This window comes from Choloepus didactylus, chromosome 8 (assembly GCF_015220235.1).
Source record: "Choloepus didactylus isolate mChoDid1 chromosome 8, mChoDid1.pri, whole genome shotgun sequence".
NCBI classification, from domain to species: Eukaryota; Metazoa; Chordata; class Mammalia; order Pilosa; family Megalonychidae; genus Choloepus; species Choloepus didactylus.
The window spans coordinates 61,734,183-61,760,930 of record NC_051314.1 but is presented as its reverse complement, the minus strand read 5'-3'; the positions used below and the strand labels follow the sequence as shown (position 1 = coordinate 61,760,930).

Sequence of the window (26,748 nt, the reverse complement as noted above, 5' to 3'; positions counted from 1 at the left end):
CGCCGTCGCCTCCCGTTCCGCTCTCCAGCCGCGCGCGTCTGAATGGGTTTTGGCGACTTCGCTCTCCGCGAGCAGCTGGCGGTTTGGTTCTGGTGACTCGCTTTCCGTTGGCCACAAACTCTTTGGGCCCGCGTGCGTGGTGCGGGGCCTGTGAGGGGAGCGGCGATCCCGCCGGCCGCGATCTCTTTCCCTGGCGGCAGCGGTTTCTTCCTTGGGACAATATGTTCAAGAGAATGGCCGAATTTGGGCCTGACTCCGGCGGGAGAGTGAAGGTCAGTGCCCGGCACACACCTCCCTTGCGGGTGAGGCTCTCACGCCCCGGCCGCTTTTTACGTGGCGCGCGGAGAGCCGGGTTATTTACCTTTCTCGCCTTCCTTCTTCCGGTTTGACGCAATTTAAAGGCGGAAGGCGAGTCAAAGCCGTTGAGCAAAAAGTCAGTGTTTCATTGGGCCGCGTTACCTCCCCACCCACACTCCATTACCCGCCAGGAAAGGAAGGCTATCAGTAATGGTTTTGGGAGAGCTGGACATTGTTGTAGAGGAAATAAGCTCCCAGAGCTGGGGAGTGCTAGCTTGGTGCTCATCCTCTGCCCGCCCAGGTTATCAGTAAACTGGGGGATGCCACTACCTGGTAGGATTGTGAGGGTAATAATACCTGTAGCAAATATTCGAGAACGCTTACTATGTGCCAAATCCAGTGGCCAACCGTTTACCTAAATTCTAGTATTTAATTCTCCCAACAACCTTACACAGTCAGTATTACCCGCGGTATTTACTAAGTGCGATAACCGAAGGGGTATAAAAATTAAGAAACTTGCCCGGGTTTTTGGTGTTCACAAAGCTTCAAGCCTCCGGCCAGGATATTAATCAAGGCATGTAAAGAACCTAACGCTGTGCCTGGCACTTAGGAAACATTCGGTAAATGTTGAGTTTCTGTTGTTTCTAATGAAAATTATCATAGACCCTAACATAATGTTTGACACTGTAACACTTACTTCCGTCCTACTTTCCCACATCCTCTGGCAGATTAGCTGTTTAAGGCAGGATAGCTTCTGATAATAAGCTATTTTTACACCTTTAGGTTTGTATTTATTGCAGAAAAGAAAGTATTTCTTAAAATGAAATTACCCACTGTTGCACCATTTAGCAGCTAATTCGTGTTTAATAGTCCTTATCCATGTCATATTTTTACATATGTTAAATTAAATGATGTATATAGTAATCATACACTGTTTTAATATCACATATAAACTGGGAATTCTTTGAAAATTTCAAATACTGAAATTTCGTGGAAGGGGAAGGAGAGGCCAGGTAAAATTTCTTAGTAAAAAAAAATCCTTAGTTCTTGCCTAAACTTTTGGGCAGTGTTTTGGATTGAGAGGAAACTTTACAGAACAAAGTCGAAAACATTAGATTTTGGGGAAAAAGTTACAGAACTTTCTCTACCTATAATCATGTTAGGTTCTAGAAGTTTGTAAGTTTAAGTCCAAAGTGACTTGAGTTTAAGCCTACAATCCACAAATGTTTTTCCACCCAAAAGTAGGTGTGAGTACTTGTAGAAAGCTTTAAAACTAGGGATTTATTTCTCTGTTTGCTGTTTCTGTGCTCTTTCAGGCATCTTTTTCCAGATGAGGTGAATTTCATTTTATCCAGGTTTAAAATCTGTAGGCAGGTTTGCCCTCTTTTCATCATTGACAAATTCTGCACGTTCCTAGCAACACCATAGCAGCTATCGAATCTGTTATGCACTCACCATATCATCACTTTCTATAAGTCAGTCTTGTCAGGCTTCGAACCTGAAGCCCACAGGGTGATTGTACAATAGCAACCCATAGATAGCAGAAACTGTGATTAAGTTCTTGTACAAGCTCCTTTTCTTCTTCCGCACTAACTTTAGGCTTATAGGAATTGAATTTAGTTGTTAATTATCCAGCCACAATTAAAATTGTTTCCATTTTGGTTACTGCTTTTCTTCATTTCTTATTAGTTGTTGATTACATTGGCACAGCACCTTTCACGCGTGGTATGACTTGCTCTGAATGGTCCCAGATTCATGTGCAACATTCAGTATTTTCTCCTCACTTGAAATTTTTTTCTCTCTCCTTTTCATTTCTGTCGTAATCTGTCAAAACTCACTGCCTTTACACTTGTCAGATGTGATGAGGAAGGAACATGCATGTACATTTCAGAAATGAGCATTAATGTAGCATACATGCTATAGGCTAGTGTTTACCAAACTTCAGTCACTCAAATGCCACTTTATCATTTTTGCCATATCTGAGTCCAACTGTAATATTTATTTTGACATTTTTATTTAAATCAATTTGATTTTAAAAGCCACTTCCTAAGCACTAATATTTTTGAAATTGTGGGTTTCATTTGCTATTTATGATGATGTGTTTTCTAATACTGATTAAAATAAACATTAAAAATGAAAAATGTTTACAGATATTCTACCTAAATTTGTACCATGTGTTGGAAAGCACTCCACAGGCTGATTAGTAAGGCAATGATTGACTAAAATGTCTACAAACTACTGACATAACCATCAGGTGATGATAGTCAAAGTTGACAATTTTTATTCTGGAACCTAGCTTTAAAGTTTACAGGTAAAATACCTTTTGTGTTTCTTTTTACAAAATCCTCAAAGTGCTTTATGGTAATTTAACTAGGCATTTTCAAAATGGGAAATTTTAGTTAACCTGGTATTTCGTTTGTTGTGCTAATACAAATGAGGATTAATGTCTGAAATTGATTTGCTGAGAAAAATCCATGATATTATAACCAAACTCTAGATTGTTAGATGGTGATGGTAATCCATTCCTTAAAACAAGCTTTCAGAGTTCTTATTCTGTTTATTTAGGTAATGGTACAATGTTTACTGGTTTTTAAATTATTTTTCTTTTAGGGGGTTACTATTGTGAAACCAATAGTTTATGGTAATGTTGCTAGATATTTTGGAAAGAAAAGAGAAGAAGATGGACACACCCATCAGTGGACAGTGTATGTAAAACCATATAGAAATGAGGTAAGCACTTACTTTTTATACCTTTTTAAAACTAGTTTGTTCTGCTTGAAGAGAAATTGTTAATATTCTTTTATAGTCTTGTTCTCATTATAAAATTGGTCTGTTGTAGAAATTTTATAAAAGAAAAAAGGTGTTTGAAAGAACGTTTTAAAATCTAATTGTCACTAAATAATTTTCCCCTTCCAGGCTGTGCATATAAGTCTGTGTGTGCATGTTATGTGTGTGTGTTTTGGAAGCAGACTCTCTCTTGTATCTTAGTTGTCCTACTTACTGTTAATATGTGATCATGTCATTAAAAAGCTATTTAAGTGTTAGGACAACTGGGAAGCCTTTTAGGAGAAAGTTAAACCATGTACCAAATGATCAAATATTTAAATGAAAGAAATAAACCCAAAAAAGGACTAGAAGAAACTAAGAATTTTTAAAATTCTGAGTAAAAAAATGCCTTTTTGACAAAAAAGTTAGAAGTCATAAAAGGAAAGGTAAATTCAACTACATAAAAATGAAAACCACTATAAACAAGTAAAATATAAAAGGTAAACTAGGAGAAAATATTTGCATCTCACACCCTTTGTTTCAGCAGTTCCCATATAGGAATTGATCTACATATATCCTTGCACTAAAAATATGTACAATGATATTCTTTGCCACCTTGTTGATAACAGCAAAAGATTGGAAATACCCTAATAATCCATCGGTAGAGGAGTGGTTAATAATTATAGAACATTGTTATAATGTACCAGTATGCAGCTATCAGAAAGCAAGGATATTTTTTATGCACATATATGAAAGACCTCCAAAATATATTTCTACATTTAAAAAGCAGAATAGAGTATATTATTTGCTAATGTTTATGTAAAAATGGTGAGAAAAGAATATTTCCACCATGTGCATAAAATATTTCTGGAATGATGTCTAAGATGTAGAAGAAACATATCATTTGTGCCTTGTTCACCTTGTCTACCTTTACCCTTCATTTTTTTTTTTTAATCATCATTTTATTGAGATATATTCACATACCACGCAGTCATACAAAACAAATTGTACTTTCGATTGTTTACAGTACCATTACATAGTTGTACATTCATCACCTAAATCAATCCCTGACACCTTCATTAGCACACACACAAAAATAACAAGAATAATAATTAGAGTGAAAAAGAGCAATTGAAGTAAAAAAGAACACTGGGTACCTTTGTCTGTTTGTTTCCTTCCCCTATTTTTCTACACATCCATCCATAAACTAGAGAAAGTGGAGTGTGGTCCTTATGGCTTTCCCAATCCCATTGTCACCCCTCATAAGCTACATTTTTATACAACTGTCTTCGAGATTCATGGGTTCTGGGTTTTAGTTTGATAGTTTCAGGTATCCACCACCAGCTACCCCAATTCTTTAGAACCTAAAAAGGGTTGTCTATATTGTGCGTAAGAGTGCCCACCAGAGTGACCTCTCGGCTCGTTGTGGAATCTCTCTGCCACTGAAGCTTATTTCATTTCCTTTCACATCCCCCTTTTGGTCAAGAAGATGTTCTCCGTCCCACGATGCCGGGTCTACATTCCTCCCCGGGAGTCATATTCCACGTTGCCAGGGAGATTCACTCTCCTGGGTGTCTTATCCCACGTAGGGGGGAGGGCAGTGATTTCACCTTTCAAGTTGGCTTAGCCAGAGAGAGAGGGCCACATCTGAGCAACAAAGAGGCATTCAGGAGGAGACTCTTAGGCACAAATATAGGGAGGCCTAGCCTCTCCTTTGCAGCAACCGTCTTCCCAAGGGTAAAACTTATGATAGAGGTCTCAACCCATCAAACCACCAGTCCCCTATGTCTGTGGTCATGTTAGCAACCATGGAGGTGGGGTAGGCGAATACCCCTGCATTCTCCACAGGCTCCTCAAGGGGGCACTACATCTTTTTTTTTTTCCTTGTTTTTCTTTTTTTTTTTTTTTTAACTTTCCCTTCTTTTTTAAATCAACTATATGAAAAAAAAAGTTAAAAAGAAAACAAACATACAATAAAAGAACATTTCAAAGAGACCATAACAAGGGAGTAAGAAAAAGACAACTAACCTAAGATAACTGCTTTACTTCCCACCTGTTCCTACTTTACCCCAAGGAAGTTACATAATATAGCAACATTTCTGTGAACTTGCTCCTACTATATCCATCAGAAATTAACAGACCATAGTCATTCCTGGGCATCCCCAGAACGTTAAATAGCATATCTGTTCTTCTTGGATTACTGTTCCCCCTTCCTTAATTGCTCTCTATTGCTAGTTCCCCTACATTCGACATTATAAACCATTCGTTTTACATTTTTCAAAGTTCACATTAGTGGTAGCATGTAATATTTCTTTTTCTGTGCCTGGCTTATTTCGCTCAGCATTATGTCTTCAAGGTTCATCCATGTTGTCATATGTTTCACGAGGTCGTTCCTTCTTACTGCCATGTAGTATTCCATCGTGTGTATATATACCACATTTTATTTATCCACTCATCTGTTGAAGGACATTTGGGTTGTTTCCATCTCTTGGCAATTGTGAATAATGCTGCTATGAATATTGGCGTGCAGATATCAGTTTGTGTCACTGCTTTCCAATCTTCCGGGTATATACCAAGAAGTGCAATCGCTGGATCGAATGGTAACTCTATATCTAGTTTTCTAAGGAACTGCCAGACTGACTTCCAGAGTGGCTGAACCATTATACAGTCCCACCAACAATGAATAAGAGTTCCAGTTTCTCCACATCCCCTCCAGCATTTGTAGTTTCCTGTTTGTTTAATGGCAGCCACTCTAATAGGTGTTAGATGGTATCTCATTGTGGTCTTAATTTGCATCTCTCTAATAGCTAGTGAAGCTGAACATTTTTTCATGTGTTTCTTGGCCATTTGTATTTCCTCTTCAGAGAACTGTCTTTTCATATCTTTTGCCCATTTTATAATTGGGCTGTCTGTACTATTGTCATTGAGTTGTAGGATTTCTTTATATATGCAAGATATCAGTCTTTTGTCAGATACATGGTTTCCAAAAATTTTTTCCCATTGAGTTGGCTGCCTCTTCACCTTTTTGAGAAATTCCTTTGAGGTGCAGAAACTTCTAAGCTTGAGGAGTTCCCATTTATCTATTTTTTCTTTTGTTGCTTGTGCTTTGGGTGTAAGGTCTAGGAAGTGGCTGCCTAATACAAGGTCTTGAAGATGTTTTCCTACATTATCTTCTAGGAGTTTTATGCTACTTTTTTTTATATTGAGATCTTTCGTCCGTTTTGAGTTAATTTTTGTGTAGGGTGTGAGGTAGGGGTCCTCTTTATTCTTTTGGATATGGACATCCAACTCTCCCAGCCCCATTTGTTGAAAAGACCATTATGACTCAGTTCAGTGACTTTGGGAGCCTTATCAAAGATCAGTCGGCCATAGATCTGGGGGTCTATCTCTGAATTCTCAATTCGATTCCATTGATATATATGTCTATCTTTGTGCCAGTACCATGCTGTTTTGACAACTGTGGCTTTATAATAAGCTTCAAAGTCAGGGAGTGTAAGTCCTCCCACTTCGTTTTTCTTTTTTAGAGTGTCTTTAGCAATTCGAGGCATCTTCCCTTTCCAAATAAATTTGATAACCAGCTTTTCCAAGTCTGCAAAGTAGGTTGTTGGAATTTTGATTGGGATTGCATTGAATCTGTAGATGAGTTTGGGTAGAATTGACATCTTAATGACATTTAGCCTTCCTATCCATGAACATGGAATATTTTTCCATCTTTTAAGGTCCCCTTCTATTTCTTTTAGTAGAGTTACGTAGTTTTCTTTGTATAGGTCTTTTACATCTTTGGTTAAGTTTATTCCTAGGTACTTGATTTTTTTAGCTGCTATTGAAAATGGTATCTTTTTCTTGAGTATCTCTTCAGTTTGTTCATTTCTAGCATATAGAAACATTACTGACTTATGTGCATTAATCTTGTATCCCGCTACTTTGCTAAATTTATTAGCTCTAGTAGCTGTATCGTCGATTTCTCAGGGTATTCCAGATATAAGATCATATCATCTGCAAACAATGACAGTTTTACTTCTTCTTTTCCAATTTGGATGCCTTTTATTTCTTTGTCTTGTCGGATTGCCCTGGCTAGCACTTCCAGCACAATGTTGAATAACAGTGGTGACAGCGGGCATCCTTGTCTTGTTCCTGATCTTAGAGGGAAGGCTTTCAGTCTCTCACCATTGAGTACTATGCTGGCTGTGGGTTTTTCATATATGCTCTTTATCATATTGAGGAAGTTTCCTTCAATTCCTACCTTTGAAGTGTTTTTATCAAAAAGGGATGTTGGATTTTGTCAAATGCTTTTTCAGCATCTATTGAGATGATCATTTGATTTTTCCCTTTTGAATTTTTAATGTGTTGTAATACGTTGATTGATTTTCTTCTGTTGAACCATCCTTGCATGCCTGGAATGAACCCCACTTGGTCATGGTGTATGATTTTTTTAATGTGTCTTTGGATTCGATTTTCAAGTATTTTGTTGAGGATTTTTGCATCTATATTCATTAGGGAGATTGGCTGGTAGTTTTCCTTTTTTGTAGCGTCTTTGCCTGGTTTTGGTATTAGATTGATGTTAGCTTCATAAAATGAGTTAGGTAGTGTTCCATTTTCTTCAGTGTTTTGAAAGAGTTTGAGTAAGACTGGTGTCAGTTCTTTCTGGAAAGTTTGGTAGAATTCCCCTGTGAAGCCATCTGGCCCTGGGCATTTATTTGTGGGAAGATTTTTGATGACTGATTAGATCTCTTTGCTTGTGATGGGTTGGTTGAGGTCTTCTATTTCTTCTCTGGTCAGTCTAGGTTGTTCATATGTTTCCAGGAAATCGTCCATTTCCTCTCCATTATCCAGTTTGTTGCCATACAGTTGTTCATAGTATCCTCTTATAATTTTTTTAATTTCTTCAGGATCTGCAGTTATGTCACCTTTTTCATTCATTATTTTCTTTATATGGGTCTTCTCTCTTTTTGATTTTGTCATTCTAGCTAGGGGCTTGTCAATCTTGTTGATCTTCTCAAAGAACCAAGTTTTGGTGATATTTATCCTCTCTATTGTTTTTTTGTTCTCTATGTCATTTATTTCTGCTTTAATCCTTGTTATTTCTTTTCTTCTACTTGGTTTAGGATTGGTTTGCTGTTCATTTTCTAGCTTCTTCAGTTGATCCATTAGTTCTTCGATTTTGGTTCTTTCTTCCTTTTTAATATATGCGTTTAGTGCTATAATTTTCCCCCTCAGCACTGCTTTTGCTGCATCCCATAGGTTTTGGTATGTTGTGTTCTCATTTTCATTCGTCTCTATATATTTAGCAATTTCTCTTGCTATTTCTTCTTTAACCCACTGATTGTTTAGGAGTGTGTTGTTTAACCTCCAGGTATTTGTGAATTTTCTAAGTCTCTGATGGTTATTGACTTCTAATTGTATTCCATTGTGGTCAGAAAATGTGCTTTGAATAATTTCAATCTTTTTAAATTTACTGAGGCTTGTTTTATGTCCCAGCATATGATCTATTCTGGAGAAAGTTCCATAAGCACTCGAAAAGTATGTGTATCCTGGTGATTTGGGATGTAATGTTCTGTATATGTCTGTTAAATCTAATTCATTTATCAGATTGTTTAGGTTTTCAATTTCCTTATTGGTCTTCTGTCTGATTGATCTATCTATAGGAGAGAGTGATGTGTTGAAGTCTCCCACAATTATTGTGGAAACATCCATTGCTTCCTTTAGTTTTGCCAGTGTTTCTCTCATGTATTTTGTGGCACCTTGATTGGGTGCATAGACATTTACGATTGTTATTTCTTCTTGTTGAATTGCCCCTTTTATTAGTATGTAGTGGCCTTCTTTGTCTCTCAAAACATCCCTGCATTTAAAGTCTATTTTATCTGAGATTAATATTGCTACACCTGCATTCTTTTGGCTGTAGCTTGCATGAAATATTTTTTTCGATCCTTTCAGTTTCAATTTCTTTGTGTCCCTGTGTCTAAGATGAGTCTCTTGTATGCAACATATTGATGGTTCATTTTTTTTGATCCATTCTGCGAATCTATATCTTTTAATTGGGGAGTTTAATCCATTTACATTCAATGTTATAACCATGAAGACATTTCTTGAATCAGCCATCTTATCCTTTGGTTTATGTTTGTCATATGTATTTTTCCCCTCTCTCTATTAATATCCTTTATTGTACCCATACCGAATCTCTTCAGTACTGAACCTTTCTCCAAGTCTCTCTGTCCTTTCTTTGTTTCTCTGTCTGTAGGGCTCCCTTGTGTATCTCCAGTAGGGCAGGTCTCTTGTTAGCAAATTCTCTCAGCATTTGTTTGTCTGTGAAAAATTTAAGCTCTCCCTCAAATTTGAAGGAGAGCTTTGCTGGATAAAGTATTCTTGGCTGGAAATTTTTCTCACTCAGAATTTTAAATATATCGTGCCACTGCCTTCTCGCCTCCATGGTGGCTGCTGAGTCGTCACTACTTAGTCTTATGCTGTTTCCTTTGTATGTGGTGAATTGCTTTTCTCTTGCTGCTTTCAAAACTTGCTCCTTCTCTTCCGTGTTTGACAGTGTGATCAGAATATGTCTCGGAGTGGGTTTATTTGGATTTATTCTATTTGGAGTTCGCTGAGCATTTATGATTTGTGTATTTATGTTGTTTAGAAGATTTGGGAAGTTTTCCCCAACAATTTCTTTGAATACTCTTCCTAGACCTTTACCCTTTTCTTCCCCTTCTGGGACACCAATGAGTCTTATATTCTGACGTTTTATATTATCTATCATATCCCTGAGGTCTGTTACGATTTTTTCAATTTTTTTCCCCATTCTTTCTTTTATGCTTTCATTTTCCATTCTGTCATCTTCCAGGTCACTGATTCGTTGTTCAACTTCCTCTAGTCTTGTACTATGAGTGTCCAGAATCTTTTTAATTTGGTCAACAGTTTCTTTAATTTCCATAAGATCATCTATTTTTTTATTTAGTCTTGCAATGTCTTTATGCTCTTCTAAGGTCTTCTTGATATCCTTTGTATTCTGTACTATGGTCTCATTGTTCATCTTTAGTTCTTTGAGTAGCTGCTCCAGGTGCTGTGTCTCTTCTGATCTTTTGATTTGGGTGCTTGGGCTTGGGTTATCCATATGGTCTGGTTTTTTCATATGCTTTATAATTTTCTGTTGTTTTTTGCCTCTTGGCATTTGCTGAACTTGATAGGGTTCTTTTAGGATGTGTAGACCAATTGAAGTCCTTATCTCTAATTTATCAGATCTACAGCTTCATGGAGTACACTTTCTCTAACTAACCAGCAGGTGGCGTCCATGAGCCACCTGTTCTCCACAAGCCAGTTCTCCCCTGCTTTGCCTTTGTGGTGAGTGGGGGAGTGAGTCTTGTGGGGTCCAATTGGTGTACCAAGCTTGCGTGTGTAGTTGGTGTTGCCCGCCTTGTATATGGGGCGTGTTTCTGGGCAGTCGGAGTGGGGGTGGCTCTAACAATCAAATCTCCCTGGTGATCCTGGAGTTTTAAAGCTGCTGCAATAGTCTAATCCTTCAGTTCAGTCCTGCCACAGTTTGTCTCTGCCACTGACCCACAAGTCCTTGGTATTGGTGTATGGCTCCTGAGACTTGTAAGTGGGTCCCTCTTCCAGGCCGTGCACCCCCTGGTCCTCTGTTGAGGGATGACTGTGCTATGTCACAGGTGAGTGCCATCCCCCCAGGGCGGTTCTGGGCTGCTGGGCTATGTAGGGAGGCTCCCAGTATGCTGAAATGATGGCTGAATAGGGCTTTGTTAATTCACACTGCTCCACCTCCTAACTCTGGGACAATCAGCTGAGGTTGCAGGGAAGGCTAATGTCCACGCCCAGTTTTGTGGTGTGTGCCTGTTATTTGAAGCACTTCCATCACACTGGGTTGTGTGCGGCAGCTCTGGGCTGTGGGGCTGGCGATGGGCAGGAGTGTTTCCTGTCCACCAGGATGATGGCTGTGAGCGGACACCCCCCTTTTCTTGGGAAGTTGTGGTGTTTAGTGAAATTTCTCAGCCACTGGATTATTGCCTTTTGTCTCAGAGCTCTCTTAGTTCTGCTCTTGTCTTGACCTGCCCAAATTGCAAGTCTTTGAAGCTTTCTGTATTGGGCTTCTTAGAGTAATTGTTTTACAAAAAGAAAAAAAGGATTAAAAAAAAAAAAAAGGCCCTCCTCACAGATCTAATGGGTTATTGAAATGCTAAGAGACAAAGCAATTAGGGTCATTAAGGAAAGTTCCACAGGGCAGAGAGATCAGCTTTTCTTCAGGATTTGCATATGAGCCTCAGGGCCTGAGCTCTGCCCTTCCCCTTTCTATGTTCACCAGAACTCCAAAAATCCTCCGCTTTTATTTTGGAGTTTTTTGTGCTGTTTTTTTCTATGTCTGCCTCCTCTCTGCTGGGCTGGCTGCTCTCAGATTCTCTGGTGTCTGGTCTCAGTCTATCTATGGTTGGAGTTTGGATCAGTAGAATGAGTTTCTGATAAGGGCTGCCACTGCAGTTCTCCCTTCTCCTTCCCGGAGCTGACAGCCCCTCCTCCCACGCGACTGAGCCTGGCAGGGAGGGGCGCGGGTCCCCTGGCCGCAAAAACTTACAGATTTCGCTGATCTCAGCAGTTCCACGTTTTCATGAGTGTTGTATGAAGTATGCCCAAAGTCAGATTGCTCTGTGGTGTCCAGTCCACGCAGTTCCTGGCTTTCTACCTACTTTCCTGGAGGAGTAACTAAAACATACAGCTCACCAGTCCGCCATCTTGCCCCGCCCTCCTATTCTTATATATTAAAATTTATGAGAGAATTCAGCATAGGCTTCCTTTGTTTAAAAAAAAAAAAAACAACTTCCCAGGTCTGATGGTTTGGAGGCTTTATGGGCCCCCGAAAATCATCTTCTTAAAAACTAATCCATTCCTGCGGGTGTGGACCCATTGTAAGTAAGATCTTTTGGTGAGTAGGATCTTAAGATGTGAACCACCTCATTAAGCGTGGGTTTTAATCCCCTTACTGGAGTCCTTTATAAGAGGATGGAATTCAGAGAAAGACACAGAGAGAAAGTCACAGAATCCAAACCCAGAAGAGAAGGAAGAGGCCAGCAGCTGCTGCCACGTGCCTTGCATGTGACAGGAGTCCAGGATCTCTTAACAGATGGTCTTTGGGGAGAAAGCATTGCCTTGATGGTACCTTGATTTGGACGTTTTTACAGCCTGTAAAGAACTGTAAGCTTGTAAACTAATAAATTCCCATTGTGAAGGCCAACCCATTTTATAGTATCTTCATTTTGGCAGTTTTAGCAAACTAAAACACCAGGTATGATGTCTGATATTTAGAAAATTGGATCCCATAAAATTCTAGGGGAAATGTGTCTTATAAAACTAGGTATATATGCAGAATGTAGTTTTCTCCTAATTTTATATGTAAATGGCAGAACTAATTAATTCCTCTAATTATATTTTAGGATATGTCAGCATATGTGAAGAAAATCCAGTTTAAATTACATGAAAGCTATGGCAATCCTTTAAGAGGTATAGTACCATTTTTTTGATTCATAATATACAAATTTTAAAAGTTAGGAATAATTTACAATGGTTTTATTTTTTTATTTTCCTCTTCAGTTGTTACTAAGCCTCCATACGAAATTACTGAAACAGGATGGGGTGAATTCGAAATAATCATCAAAATATTTTTCATTGACCCTAATGAAAGACCTGTGAGTAATATTAACCTTTGCAAATATAAAATAGAATTTTTAGTAATTGTGGAAATGTAAGACCATTTAGTTAACAGCTAATTAAAATGTTGACATTTTCATTCAGCTGCACTTTATGTAAGCTTATTACATCGTGTGTACCTTCCAAACTCCCCTTTTTTTCCCTAACCATAGAAAGAAGGGATATGATATGAGCATTATTGGAGAGAAACTATGGAAATCACTTGATTACTGCAGGGGGATAATTTTTTTAATTCATTAGTCTAATTTGGTTGTTATTAATAAATAAGTTGACTCCATATGCTGTCTGGAATGAGAGTATCCAGTTTTTAATAGTAAAAAGCCTTAGAACATCGTTTTGCTTTTTCAGGCTGCTGTCAGTACTAGCAGCTTTACTTCACATCCTATTCATGAATTCTTTTTTATAGCTACATACTTTTTATGTTTTGATCTCTTCTTATCATATTGTTGCTTGAGAATGTTAAGAATCTCCAAAGTTTTCTCTTTGATTCCCTCAGCAACTTTGTGAGGTTGGTGACATTCTTATTTTATAGCTGAGGATACTGAGGCTCAGAGGTCAAGTCACATGCTCAACAACACTCAGTTAATTTTGGCAGAGCTAGTTTTTGAACCCAGGTACTTGCATTTAGATCTCATTCTTTCCATATTCTTTCTTTTGACTAAAACTTTGAAACCTTTTTTTTAATATTTAGGGTCGCAGCTCAGTTATGGCTCTCTCATTCCATGTGTGTATGGCTGGGTTACAGGGCTTTAACATTCATCCTCATCAATTTTCTGTCCTGTTAGAATCACTCATTGCTTCACCAATGTTCATACTTTATTAATCTTACTAGATTTTTTAAACTTTACATATATGCTTTTAAAGGATATGAGTTGAATATTACCTGAATCAGTAGCTCAAAGAAACAGTTCCAAACTAGGCTACATCAGAAATGCTTGAGGTTCTTTTAAAAAATACAGATCCACTGATGTAGGCCACACACTCATCCTATGTAGGAATTCCTTTATGCTGTCCCTCAAATGAGCTTCTTGTTTGGGCTTGAATATCTCCAATGTGGCAGATACTTAGTTCTATGATTAAGTAAAACATCCTATTCAGGTTTGGGGTAGTTCTGGTTTTAAGAAAGGTCTACTTTTTCTTGAGTTTCTTTGAACTTTTTACTGATAACTGTTCATACATTAGTTTTGTTTTCTTCTGAATAAACATCCATCTCATTTAAATATTTTTCATGTGATGAGGTTTCCAGATCACCTACCATTCTTGTTGCCCTCTTGGAATACTCTTCACAGACATTATATTCTGTTTGGCAAGAAATTATTAAAATCCACTATTTGCAAGATACTTCTCAAGGGATTATGAAGGAAACAAAGATGAGACACTGTCTTTAATGAAAATAGTCTATTAGGAAGAATAGAACACAGGATTTGGCAGATGTTGAGAAGGAAAAAGAAAGAAGCTGATAATATTATTAGAGCAGAAGCTCTTTCTAACTTTGTAAGATTTCTTTGGATTCATTTTTATTTTGAGAATGTGCTACTTTATATCTCTGTGTCATGTCCCCATCTGTCACTCCCCTCTTGCCCCCAGAAAAAAATACATCTCTGAAGGAAATCATTATATCTTGTGAATCATTATGAGAAAGTTCTCATAGTCCATTATTGGGGAGGTCAAGTAATATTGTCTGTTGCATTTTGACAATGATTAATCTATTTAACAGGTTCCCTTATAGAACAATATAGAGCTGAATTCTGTTCCCTAAAAAGCATTCTTTTAATAAGACACTATTATACTTAGCTCTTACAGAAAATAATTCGTATGAAGGTTTATTTAAATACATAATATAAAAGAAAGATATGGACAACTGGTGATTTACTTCTGTTATGCTATAACTTATTATGTCATAAGCCATTGTAAATGGAATGCTTGTTTTGAAAATGAAAATATAAGAGTTGGATTTTCATTCCTAGAAATATCTTTGTGGTAAGTGTAGGCATTTGCACTGGTCTAAGAATCTGCAAACACCATTCAAATTTAGCAATATCTGTCTTGAAAATTTTAATTGCCTGTATCTGCATGGAGGTCACTGGAAGTTTGAATAATAAATTTTAGGGAAGGGAAGTTTTTAAATATTTTAAAATATCATTTAAATTTTAAAAGTCAAACACATGATTTTTTTAAAAAAATTATTAAACTAAAAGTGAAAGTCTCCCTTTCCACCATTCCCAGCCCCTTCCAGGAAAACTACATTTTAGCAGTTCCTTTGGAAATTATCCCCATACATCTCATATTTACCCCCTAGTTTTGGATTTCTCAACTTTAGATAGTGTCTATCAGCTCCTAACAGTGGCAGATGATCCTTTTTCTTTTTCTTTCTTTGTTTCTTTTTTCATCTTTCTGGAGACATTTTTTCAAAATGGATGCCTAAGAAATAAACACTCTGAGTTGTTGCCTGTCTTAAAATATCTTTATTTTGCTTTCCTGCTTGATTAATTGTTTGGGTATAAAGTTCTCAGTTCCATAGAGACCTTTTATGCTGGCTTGTGTATGACTGGAAGCAGAAGGGGCATTCAACAGGCCCAGCTGCCCCTCAGCATTCTTGATTTTAATACCTGCCAACTCTGAGCTTGGAGCCTCTCTGGGGCTCCACTGGGAGTGCTGACTTCCACCTCTGGAGCAGTTTTCTTCTCTGAGTTTTCAGGTTGTGGTGTTTCTCTGTTATATGATTTATCCATCAGTGTAGTCTCATCTGTTTTCTGTCTATTCTGCAGTTTCTCAGATTATCTGCTTTAAATATGGCATATGCTCTCATTTTCAGATTGTGTATTTTTATTGTTATTTTGGTGGAATTCTGTGGATTTTCCTTCTCCCTTTTGTGCAAACACCATCTGAACCTGAAAGATACCCTTTAAGTAGGATCTTTCCTCTGGTTGAGCCTTGTCCATGGAAATCTGCATTTCTATAACTTGAGCTGGGGGAGTCAGTAATGCTTGTTCAAATTGTTCATCTCTCACTCAGTTGCAAGGATTTTTATGTTGTTTTTTTTTCAGGGTCCCTTTGCTCCCTATTTCGTGAGTGTTTTGAAGAAGAGCCTTACCTTATAATTTTAGCTGTTTTGGAAAATTCTTTGTGGCCTCCAGTTGGTTTCTACAACTTCCACTTGAACGCTCATGTTTTGCCAACTAGCTTTTATTTGTTTGTTTTCCTAAAGTAATCACACATTGTGCTACAGAGCTCTTTCTTTGATGCCTTACTACTGCACCTGTTTTTTTTTTTATTATTAGAGTTGTAGGTTTACAGAAGGATCACACAGAAAATACAATTCCTATATACCCGCCCCCATTTTTAACATTTTGCATTAGTGACTATACCTGTTTTTAAGTATTTTGAACACTTGTTGCTTTTGCCAAAGTGAGTTGTTGGCTGACCTACTTTTTGTTTATTACATGTCACTTATGTAATAATCTTAGAGATCACTGAAGAGATTATCTTGCTCTCACTGAGTATTTTATATTGATCATTCCTTTTGAAAGTATTAAATCTTTTTTACCACATATTTGTCAGATTTAATCTCCACAAAACTGTTAAAATTGATCTAATTATCACTTGTATAAGTAAAGGAATTCATCTTAGTGATTTTCCAGCTTAATTTCTATAGCTGTATCTTATGTTGTTTTTATATACAGTCACTCTTTAGAGAAACTTGAACAGATCTTTACTCATCCTATTCTTTCTCTTCGCAACATTCATGTTAAGTAGATGCGAATGGATAGTGGTATCTAATAAGAAAATAAAAGTACACAGAGTTTGGATGATTTGTCACAGTGAGTTGCAGTTAAAACAGGATCCCGAATGTGGTATGTTTACCAACCCGTCTCTAATTCAATTGCAGAAATGATGGTATCTCATGATGATAAAGAAAACTATTGCACAGATATCACATCTTTTTTTATTTCACAGGTAACTCTGTATCATTTATTAAAACTGTTTCAGTCAGACACTAATGCAATGCTGGGGAAAAAAACAGTGGTTTCAGAGTTCTATGATGAAATGGTAAGAGGATTTTATAATGACAGTTTTAAAAGCATTTTAAGTTGGAGACCTTTGAAGTTATTGAATTCATATTCTATTCCATTAGATATTTCAAGATCCAACAGCCATGATGCAACAATTATTAACAACATCTCGTCAGCTAACATTAGGAGCCTATAAGCATGAAACAGAATGTAAGTGCCATGTATTCATAATTTATCTTGAAAAATGAAAGTATTCTATAATGATGAAAGGATTGTATGAAGACTGGTTTTTACGTTTTTTTTTTAATGATGTGAGTAAATTTTATGAGTTAAAAAACAAAATATATATTAACTGTAGAACCTTGCAAGAAGGATATTTAAATTGTTCCCAAAGTAGGCCTATTTTCAAAAAGGTCAAGACAGGCTCTTATAGGCACTGAAATACTTATTTGTGTATTTTGTTACTAATTACATTTAAGCGTAGATTTTCCTTAGTCTTGCTTAACCTGTCACTCAGTTATTTTCTGTTTACTAATTTTTCCTAACAAAATTTGTGTGTAGAACCTCAAAGAACGAAATTACAGGTATGCCTCAGAGAGATTGCCGGTTCAGTTCCAGACCACCGCAGTAAAGCAATTCATATGAATTTTGCGGTTTCCCAGTCAGTGCATATAAAAGTTATGTTTACTCCATACTGCAGTCTATGAAGTATGCAATAGCATTATCTAAAAAAAAAATGTACAGACCTTAATTTTAAAATACTTTATAGCTAAAAAATGCTAACCATCATCTGAGCCTTCACCGAGCTATAATCTTTTTGCTGGTGGAGGGTCTTGCCTCGATGTTGATGGTGGCTGACTGATCAGAGTGGTGGTTGCTGAAGTTTGGGGTGACTGACAAATTCTTAAAATAAGACAGCAATGAAGTTGGCCTCATCAGTTGGCTCTTCCTTTCATGAAAGATTTCTCTTTAACATGCAATGCTGTTTGATAGCATTTTACCCACAATAGAAATTCTTTCAAAATTGGAGTCACTCCTCTCAAACCTTACTGTGCTTTATCAATTAAGTTTATGTAATATTTTAAATCCTTTGTTGTCATTTCAACAATATTCATAGCATCTTTACCAGGAATAGATTGCATCTCAGGAAACCACTTTCTTTGCCAATCCATAAGAAGCAACTCCTCATTCATTCAAGTTTTATCATGAGATTACAGCAATTTAGTCACATCTTCAGGCCCCATTTCTAATTCTAGTTCTTTTGCTGTTTCCACCACATCTGCTGTTATACTTTCTCCACTGAAGTCTTGAACCCCTGAAAGTCATCCATAAGAATTGGAATCAGTGTCTTCCAAACTTCTGTTATTGTGGATATTTTGACCTCCTCCCATGAATCATGAATTCATGATCGGTTGATGTTTGTAATGACATCTAGAATGGTGAATCTTTTCCAGAAGGTTTCAATTTCCTTTGCCCAAGATCCATCAGAAGAATCACTATGGCAACTATAGCCTTATAAAATGTATTACTGAAATAATAAGACTTGAAAGTTGAAATTACTCCTGGATCCATGGACTACAGAAGGGATGTTGTATTAGCAGGCATGAAAACAGCATTAATCTTGTACCTCTCCATCAGAGCTCTTGTGTGACCAGGTACATTGTCAATGTACAGTAATATCTTGAAAGGAATCTTTTTTCCTGAGCATTAGGTCTCAACAGTGGGTTTAAAATATTCAGTAAACCATGTTGTAAATAGATGTGCTGTCATCCAGGTTTTGTTGTTCCATTAATAAAGTACAGGCAGAGTAGATATAATTCTTAAGGCCCCAAGTTTTTCGGAGTGGGAAATGAACATTGGCTTCAACTTAAAGTCACCAACTGCATCAGCCCCTAAACAATAGTCAGCATGTCCTTTGATGCTTTGAAGCCAGGCATTAACTTCTCTCTAGCTATAAAATCCAAGATGGGATCTTCCAATATAAGGCTTTTTAGTATACATTGAAAATCTGTTGTTTTGTATAGCCATCTTCATCAATTATCTCAGCTAGATCTTCTGGATAACTTGCTGCAGCTTCTACGTCAGCACTTGCTGCTTCACCTTGCACTTTGGTTTTGTGGAGAGGGCATCTTTCCTTAAACTTCAAGAACCAACCTCTGCTACTTTCAAACTTTTTCTGCAGCTTCCTTACCTTCATAGAACTGAAGAGTGTTAGGGTCTTGCTCTAGATTAAGCTTTGGCTTATGAGAATGTTGTGGCTGGTTTGACCTTTCCAGACCACTAAAACATTCTCCACATCAGGAATAAAGCTGTTCCGCTTTCTTATCATTTGTGTGTTCACTGGAGTAGCACTTTTAATTTCCTTCAAAAACTTTTCCTTTGCATTCACAACTTGGATAAATGTTTGGTGCAAGAGGCCTAGCTTTCAGCCTGTCTTGGCTTTAAACATGCCTTCCTCACTAAGCTTAATCATTTTTAGCTTTTGATTTAAAGTGAGAGACATGTGACTCTTCCTTTCACTGGAACAGTTAGAAGCTATTGTAGGGTTATTAATTGGCCTCATTTCAATATTGTTGTGTCTCAGGGAATAGGGAGGCCCAAGGAGAGGGAGACAGGAAGGGTTGGTGGAACAGTGAGAACACACACAATATTTATTGATTAAGGTCACTGTCTTTTTATAGGCATGATTCGTGGTGTCCTCAAAATAGTTACAAGAGGAACATCAAAGATCAGTGATCACAGATCACCAGAGCAAATATAATAATAATGAAAAAGTTTGAAATATTGTGAGAATTACCAAAATGTGACACAGAGATGCAAAATGAGCACATGCTGTTGAAAAAATGGCACCAACAGACTTGATCAATGCAGGGCTGCCACAAACCTTCAATTTAAAAAAAAAAAAAAAAAGCAGTGTCTATAAAGCACAATAAAATGAGGTATGCCAAAAATATTTTTTGTGCACTGTGAACTAGTTTATGTCATATTTTCACCCATGTCATTTAACCTACAGTTTCAGATTAATGCTGGGGTGGTGATTGCCATATTGGTAATCATGGTACATTTTCCTTTTGAGTGGGTGTGAACTCATAATCCTCTACTCACCATTCCATGCTGCCAGTCATTTAGAGTTGGCACTTAAGATGAAACCGATTTCCTATCTCTGTGTTAACATTTATGTCCCTGTTCATTCAGTCATTGTTATAAATCTTCATTCATTTATAATATATATTGAGTGCCAGTTACATACCAGGCATTGTTACAGATGCTGGGAGTAGAGTAGTATTCAAAACAGACAAAAAGCCCTGCTTTCACAGAGCTTATGTTCTAGTTGTTGAAAGACAATAATTAATAAATAGATTAAATAAAGTATAAGGTAGTGATTGGGTGCTATGGAAAAAAATATAGTAGCAGAGGGATTGCCCTTGGTGGGAGGAGATGATTGGAGTTTTAAATATAGTTAGGGAATACTTCCTGAAATCGTAACATTTGAGCAAAGACTGAAAGCAGTAAAAGAGTCAGCCATGTGACTGATGAAAGAAAGTTCCATATATCAAAGAAACCTGATAGCAAGACTCCTGAGGGAGGAGCATGCTTGGCATACCTCAGGAAATGCAGGGAGGCCAGTGTGGCTGGAGTGGAGTGAACCAGGGAATGAGGAGTAGAAGATGAGGTCAGAGAAGTTAGATTACCCAAACTGCTGTGTTAAGAATAGACTGCAAAGCAGAAAAGGTGGAAGCAGAGAGAATAGTTACAAGGTTGTTGCAGTAAACCAGAAATGATAGAATGGTGGCTTGGACCAGAGTAGTAGAAATGGAGGTGGCGAGAATGGGTCAGGTTCCAGTTCTGTTTTTAAAATAGGTACAAATAAGATTTGCTAATGATTTGAATAATAGAATGTGAGAGAGGTGAGCTAAAGATGACTGTTAAGGTATTGGGCCTGAGGAACCAAGAATATGTTTTTATAGAGTTGGGAAAGCCTTGGAAGACCTAACGTTTAGGTGCAATTTTGGTGCAATTTTGGACATGCTAGATATGGGATGTCTGTAGACATCTAAGCAGAGGTGTTGTTAAGGGAATTGCACCCCAAAATATAGTATTCAAGGAGAGGTCTAGGCTAAAGATATACATTGGAAGTTAATGGTGTAAAGATGGAATTATATATTGTGAGACAGAATGGTCTTGAATGAAGATAGAAGAGACATCCAAAACTGAGCCCCAGGGACTCCAACATTTAGAGGTAGAGAGATGACTAGCAAAGGAAATTGGGAAAGAAGAGTGAGTACTGAAGAAGAAAAACCAGGAATATATAATGTCCCGAAAGCCAAGTGAAGAAAGGCTGTGTCAAATATTGCTGATAGGTCAAGTAAGCTGAGGGCCAAGAAATTGGATAAAGCAAGGTGGAAGTCTTTGATGACTTTAACAGTAGCAGTTTGAGAAGAATAATGAGAACAGAAGATCAGTTGATGTGGATGAAGAGAGAATGAGATTAGAGAAATTGAAGACAGGCACTCCAGAGGACAACTCTCTCTTGGAGCTCCACTGTAAAGGGGAGCAGTAGTCCTTGAAGCAATAGCAGAAGTGAGATTGTGGTCAAAGGGTATTGTTTTCAGAGGGAAATAAACCAGTGTATTTGTATGCTGAAAGCAGCGATCCAATAGAAGGAGGAGTCAGGGAATGATAATACAGCAATAAAGTGGAGAAGAGAGAGTTGTTATTCAACAATTAATGGTTATAGCACAATTTGTGTTTTGTTTGTATTTGCACAAAAAAAGCCCATTGACTAGGAGTTAAAGATCTGGATACTAACAATAATTTTGCCACTTGGTAGTCTTTTAAAATTTTTATACTTCTATTTCCACATTTGTAAAAATATTTACTTGGCCTACTTTGTTATCAAAGAACATAAAGCAGCTAAGTGTGTGATCACTTTGAAAAAGTAAAAAGCACTACTTACATGCTATTTTAATTTGTTATTGGTCATTTTCTCTCCTTTATAAATCTTCCTCCCGTATCATGAAAATATACCCAATTCCTAGAGGAAATGTCTTTTTTAAAATTCAGGTGCCCACATTTTTTGTGTTTTCAACAAACTAATAGCATTAATTCATTTATGTATAATGAGGTTGATACAAATACTGTGTTTTATAAAAAGGCTTTTGCATAACTACCTTAATGTGCTAAAGCTCATGGATGGAGCAGTATAATGTGCAGACATTTTTGTCAGTAAAATACACTTTTCATATTATCTTCAGTTCATTTTCTTATACACTGTATCAAATCATTAGTGAAGAAAAAGATAATTCAATAAATGGTGTTGCAACAACTGGTAAGCTTTGGGGAAGAAAACTTAATGTAGATCATTGCTTCTTAACATTTACCAAAACAAACTCCAGTTTAATTAAAGATAATTGAAATTAATTAAATGACTTTTTAAAAATCAGCCAATTTTTTTAAAAAGAGAAACGAATTATCTACCCTGGTTAGGAAGGACTTTCTAAATTTAAGATGTTAAAAAAAAATCACATTAACAGACAGACTTGGCTTCATAAAAAAGTATTTAATTTATGCATTTCAAAAGGGCAAAGAAGAAAAATTTGCAGAACATATGAGAAAGGATTAATATCTTTTTAAACAACTCCTAAATCAGATAAAATAGATTTTTTTTAAAACTTCAGTAGATAAATGGGCAAAAGACATGGACAGACAGATGGAAGAAGAGATAACTAGTATAAAATGGGAGAAGATTTGTCTTGCTGATAATTTTGTTTTATTAAATTCAGTTTTACTGAGATTGTTCAGATATCATACAGTCATCCAAAGTGCACAATTAATTGCCCATGGTACCAGTGTACAGCTGTGTATCCATTACCACAATTTTTTTTTTCAATTTTTAGAACTTTTTCATTACTCCAGAAAAGAAATAAAAAAGAAAACTCAAATCCTCCCATACCCTTACCAACCCTCCTCCATTATTGACTCATAGTATTGGTATAGTACATTTTTTACTATTGAAAGAATGTTAAAATACTACTAACTGTAGTACATAGTTTGAATTAGGTATATTTTTCCCTATATACCCATCTATTATTAACTTCTAGCTATAGAATCATACATTTGTTCTAGTTCATGAAAGATATTTCTAATATTTGTACGGTTAATCATGGACATTGTCCACCACAAGATTCACTGTTTTATACATTCCCTTATTTTAACCTCCAACTGCTAATAATTTTTAAAATGTTAAAACTATAATGAGTGACCAAAATTTTGCTATCAAAGTAGCAAAAAGATTTTTAATGGGTAAACCCAGTGCTGGGGAGGATGTTGTAAACTTTGCATTCTCATGTGTTGTTTGTGTATAAATTGCTTCAGTCTTTTAGGGAAAAAATTTGGGAATATTAATGAAAGGCCTAAAAAAGATATGTATACTTCTACCAATTTGAGGTCATTACACTAAATAATTGCTAATAGAATTATCAGGTACATTTATTGAGTGCTTACTATTTCAAGGAACTCTTAAATCTGTACAAGTATAAACTCTTAATCCTACAACAACTCTATTAGGTAATCATATTTGAGATAAGGAAATTGAGGCACGGGAAGCTAAAGAAACTTGCCCAACTTCACATGGTCAGTTACTAACAGAGCCAAGCAGTCTTCAGAACTTGGACTCTAAAGATTTCAAGTAATTTTTAGAATAAGAATTGCCCATTATGGAGAATCTTAAGTGCTTATAAAGATATTTCTATCAGTGAACTTAAACATTAATAATCTAGCTTTTAATAGTAGTGATTGTTTTTGTAAGGAATAGTAATGATAATTAATAAATTAGTGGGGTATAGAAACAGAAAAAAAGGGCTGGTGGGATTATAAATTGGTAGACCTTCTGAAAGCCCCTTGGTATTATTTCAAAATTAAAAACACATATAGCCTTTGATGTAACAATTCCACTTACAAAAATTTATCCTACAAGTATACTGTTTTCTCACAAGTATACTGTTATCCTACAAGTATACTGATTATCCTACTAGTAACTGTAATAATTATGCACAACATACACAATATAGTATTGTTTGTAATAGAAAAAACTGCAAAGACTTTGAATATACATCAGTAGACTAAATGAATTACATATTACATATATCTGTTCATTGAGACCCTATGTAGCCATTGAATGAGGCAGCTCTATGATCTAGAATGAACTTCTAGATAGAATGTCAATTGAAACAGTAAGATGCAGAAAAATTTGTATGGTATTTGTGTCAGGGGAAATAAAAGGAAATTTGTACTTCTGTTTATGCTTTTATATGAACAGACTATTTCTGGAAGTATATCAAAGAAACCTGATAGCAATAATCTCGGGGAGGAAGAATTGATTGGTATAGGGACCGGTGGGAGGAGACATTTTTTCACTGTCTACCCTCTTCTACCTTTTAGTTTTATATCACGTGTATATACTACCTATTTTTAAAACTAAAACAATTTTTAAAATAAAAGCAAGGAAATTGTAAAGGGTTTTAGATTTACCTCTGTTACTAAGTATATCACAAAAGTCAGGTCACCAGCAATGAGTGATGAAAGTATTCATTATTGCATGTTTTTCATGTGCTGTATGCTTTACATATATTACTATAGTTTATCTCCATAAATTCTTTGGGAAATGCATTGTTTAATCCTCAGCATTCAGCTGATAAGGAGCCAAAGGTGTATTTAAGTGCAGGTCTTTTCAGATTTCAACACTGATCTTTTTTTCACCAAACTATGCTGCTTACAATTAGTGACCATCCTATATTAACGAAAGTTGAACTGCTCTTTAATAGTCATCAGCAGCAATTACCGAAAATGTCCACAAGATGGAGATGTAGGATGAAAGTAGACCTTTTTCTTTGTAAATCATTATGCTCCACTGTCCTAATGGAATATTTAAGTAAATGTATTCTGTTTTGCAGTAATGACATTTTTTAGTATTTTGATATACAGCCAGGTGGAATGTTTTAAATACCATTTAATGTTGTTGTGATAGCATCATAATAGTTAATATAGCTTTCTATGTTCCATTTTGAGTACTTTATAAACATTACTATCCTGAGTACTTTATATACATTAATTCATTTAAAATCTTCTCAATAAATAATATTATGAAGTATTTGCTTTTATAATCTCTGTTGTACAATTGAAGAAATGAGCATAGAGAGGCTAAATAATCAAGATCTCATAGCTAATAAGTGGAAGAGCTGGAATTCAAACCCAGGCAGTTATTGTTATCTCTTTTGAAAAGGGGTGTACATATTGTTTTGACAGTATTATTTTGGTTATGTAAGTTTCACTTATACATATATTTAAGAAGTTAGCTATTAGCTGGATGTCTTCTGGATATCTATGCCCTGTTATTTTCAAATTAAATTCTATGTGGAGAAAAATGAGGAAATGGTATTGTAAAGTCTTAATTGTGAGTTAAAATATTAGTGTCCAGAATTTCACTCTTGGTTGTAGAAAACTTCTTAAATCCTCTCCTTGGGAATTCAAGACTTTCCTGGGTTTAATGTTATATATCTCAAGTTGTATACATTTCATCATGGACATGTTTTCCAAAGAAATGTAATGTTTATGAGTCTATGACATGTATTAGACATGTGAGAAAAAAATGACATAATTCATAAAGTATTTGTTTTCTGTAGTTGCAGAACTTGAAGTGAAAACTAGAGAAAAATTAGAAGCTGCCAAGAAAAAAACAAGCTTTGAAATTGCGGAGCTTAAAGAGAGATTAAAAGCAAGTCGTGAAACTATAAATTGTTTAAAAAATGAAATCAGGAAACTTGAAGAAGATGATCAGACAAAAGAGATATAAACTGTTCTGAAGAGAACTTGGTAGAAAGCTAAATCAAAAATAAGGTGGACTTTAAAGGTTAAATGGGCTTAATGCAAATGGTATTATGTTTCTTAGAGGAACTGTATATATAGTTGTCGACCATGGATTTCTCAGCTGTGGGTCGAATATTTGTACTATTCAAGAAACCTTAAATGTGAAATCTATGTGTATAATAAGAATGGATGGTATATAGGCATTTTACCAACTCATTTTAGGGTAATTCTTTGTTAAGCACAATTTTCAAAGAAATTTTATTGCATTAATACTTAGCTTATTATCCTTTCAAAAAACATCATAATTTCAAATTTGAACTTCTCCCATAGTTAGAATTAATGTGTATAGTTAATTTCCTCAAGTTCTTACCTGCCCCCATTCTAACTCTTGTGCATGATATGCCCAGTAATTGCTCAGTAAATGTGGTTTACAGATCCTGTTTCCAACTCTTGATTTGTTGCTTCCTTTTTGAAGACCTCCTGAAGCTCCCTCATTGTAATTAATATATCTCCATAGCACTAAGACCACACACATCTCTTACTGGCACTCATTGTAGCACACAGAAGCTCTTTTTTTTTTTTTTTAATGTTGCCACAACTTTATTAAACAAAAAATAGAAGTGCAACACAGAAGCTTTTGATGGCAAAAATCATACCACGGTGTGCTTATTTTTCACATAGAAAAATATTTAATCCCTCATGAATATTCCAGAGACACAAAGGAAGCAGCTGTAAATCAGTTTGCCCTATCATCTGTAATTTTTCTACCTTCTCCTCAGCCTCTCCTGATGACCTCCCCATGGTGAACCCTCTATTTTTAGGCTTGTCAAGTTCGAACATTAAGTAATACTTCATCTTTAAGGGCATATTGGCTGAACCATCTTTGGCAAACTAGCAACAATAACAGGTAGGAAAGTGTTTTGGAGAACATGTAATATTAACATAAGTTACATAGCTGCTAAAGAGTGACAGTCATGCCTGTTGTAAGAAAGGGATAAGTTTAGCTTTCACATAGAGACAGCATGGAATAAGGAAAATGGAGGCAGAATCAGCTTAAACAAGCCCTATGGTAAAGGGAAGAAAGAGAGAATCTGTGCCAGCT

General features: G+C 36.2%; 1 protein-coding gene across 1 annotated transcript; it reads left to right on the top strand.

Moving 5' to 3' along the window:
• YEATS4 (YEATS domain containing 4) lies at nucleotides 1-26,748 on the top strand. The gene is made up of 7 exons (XM_037847719.1): nucleotides 1-272; nucleotides 2,908-3,027; nucleotides 12,495-12,561; nucleotides 12,652-12,746; nucleotides 16,726-16,818; nucleotides 16,904-16,991; nucleotides 25,463-26,748. Exons 1-7 carry the CDS (start codon nucleotides 222-224, stop codon nucleotides 25,630-25,632), a joined length of 684 nt encoding a protein of 227 aa, XP_037703647.1. The 5' UTR covers nucleotides 1-221; the 3' UTR covers nucleotides 25,633-26,748.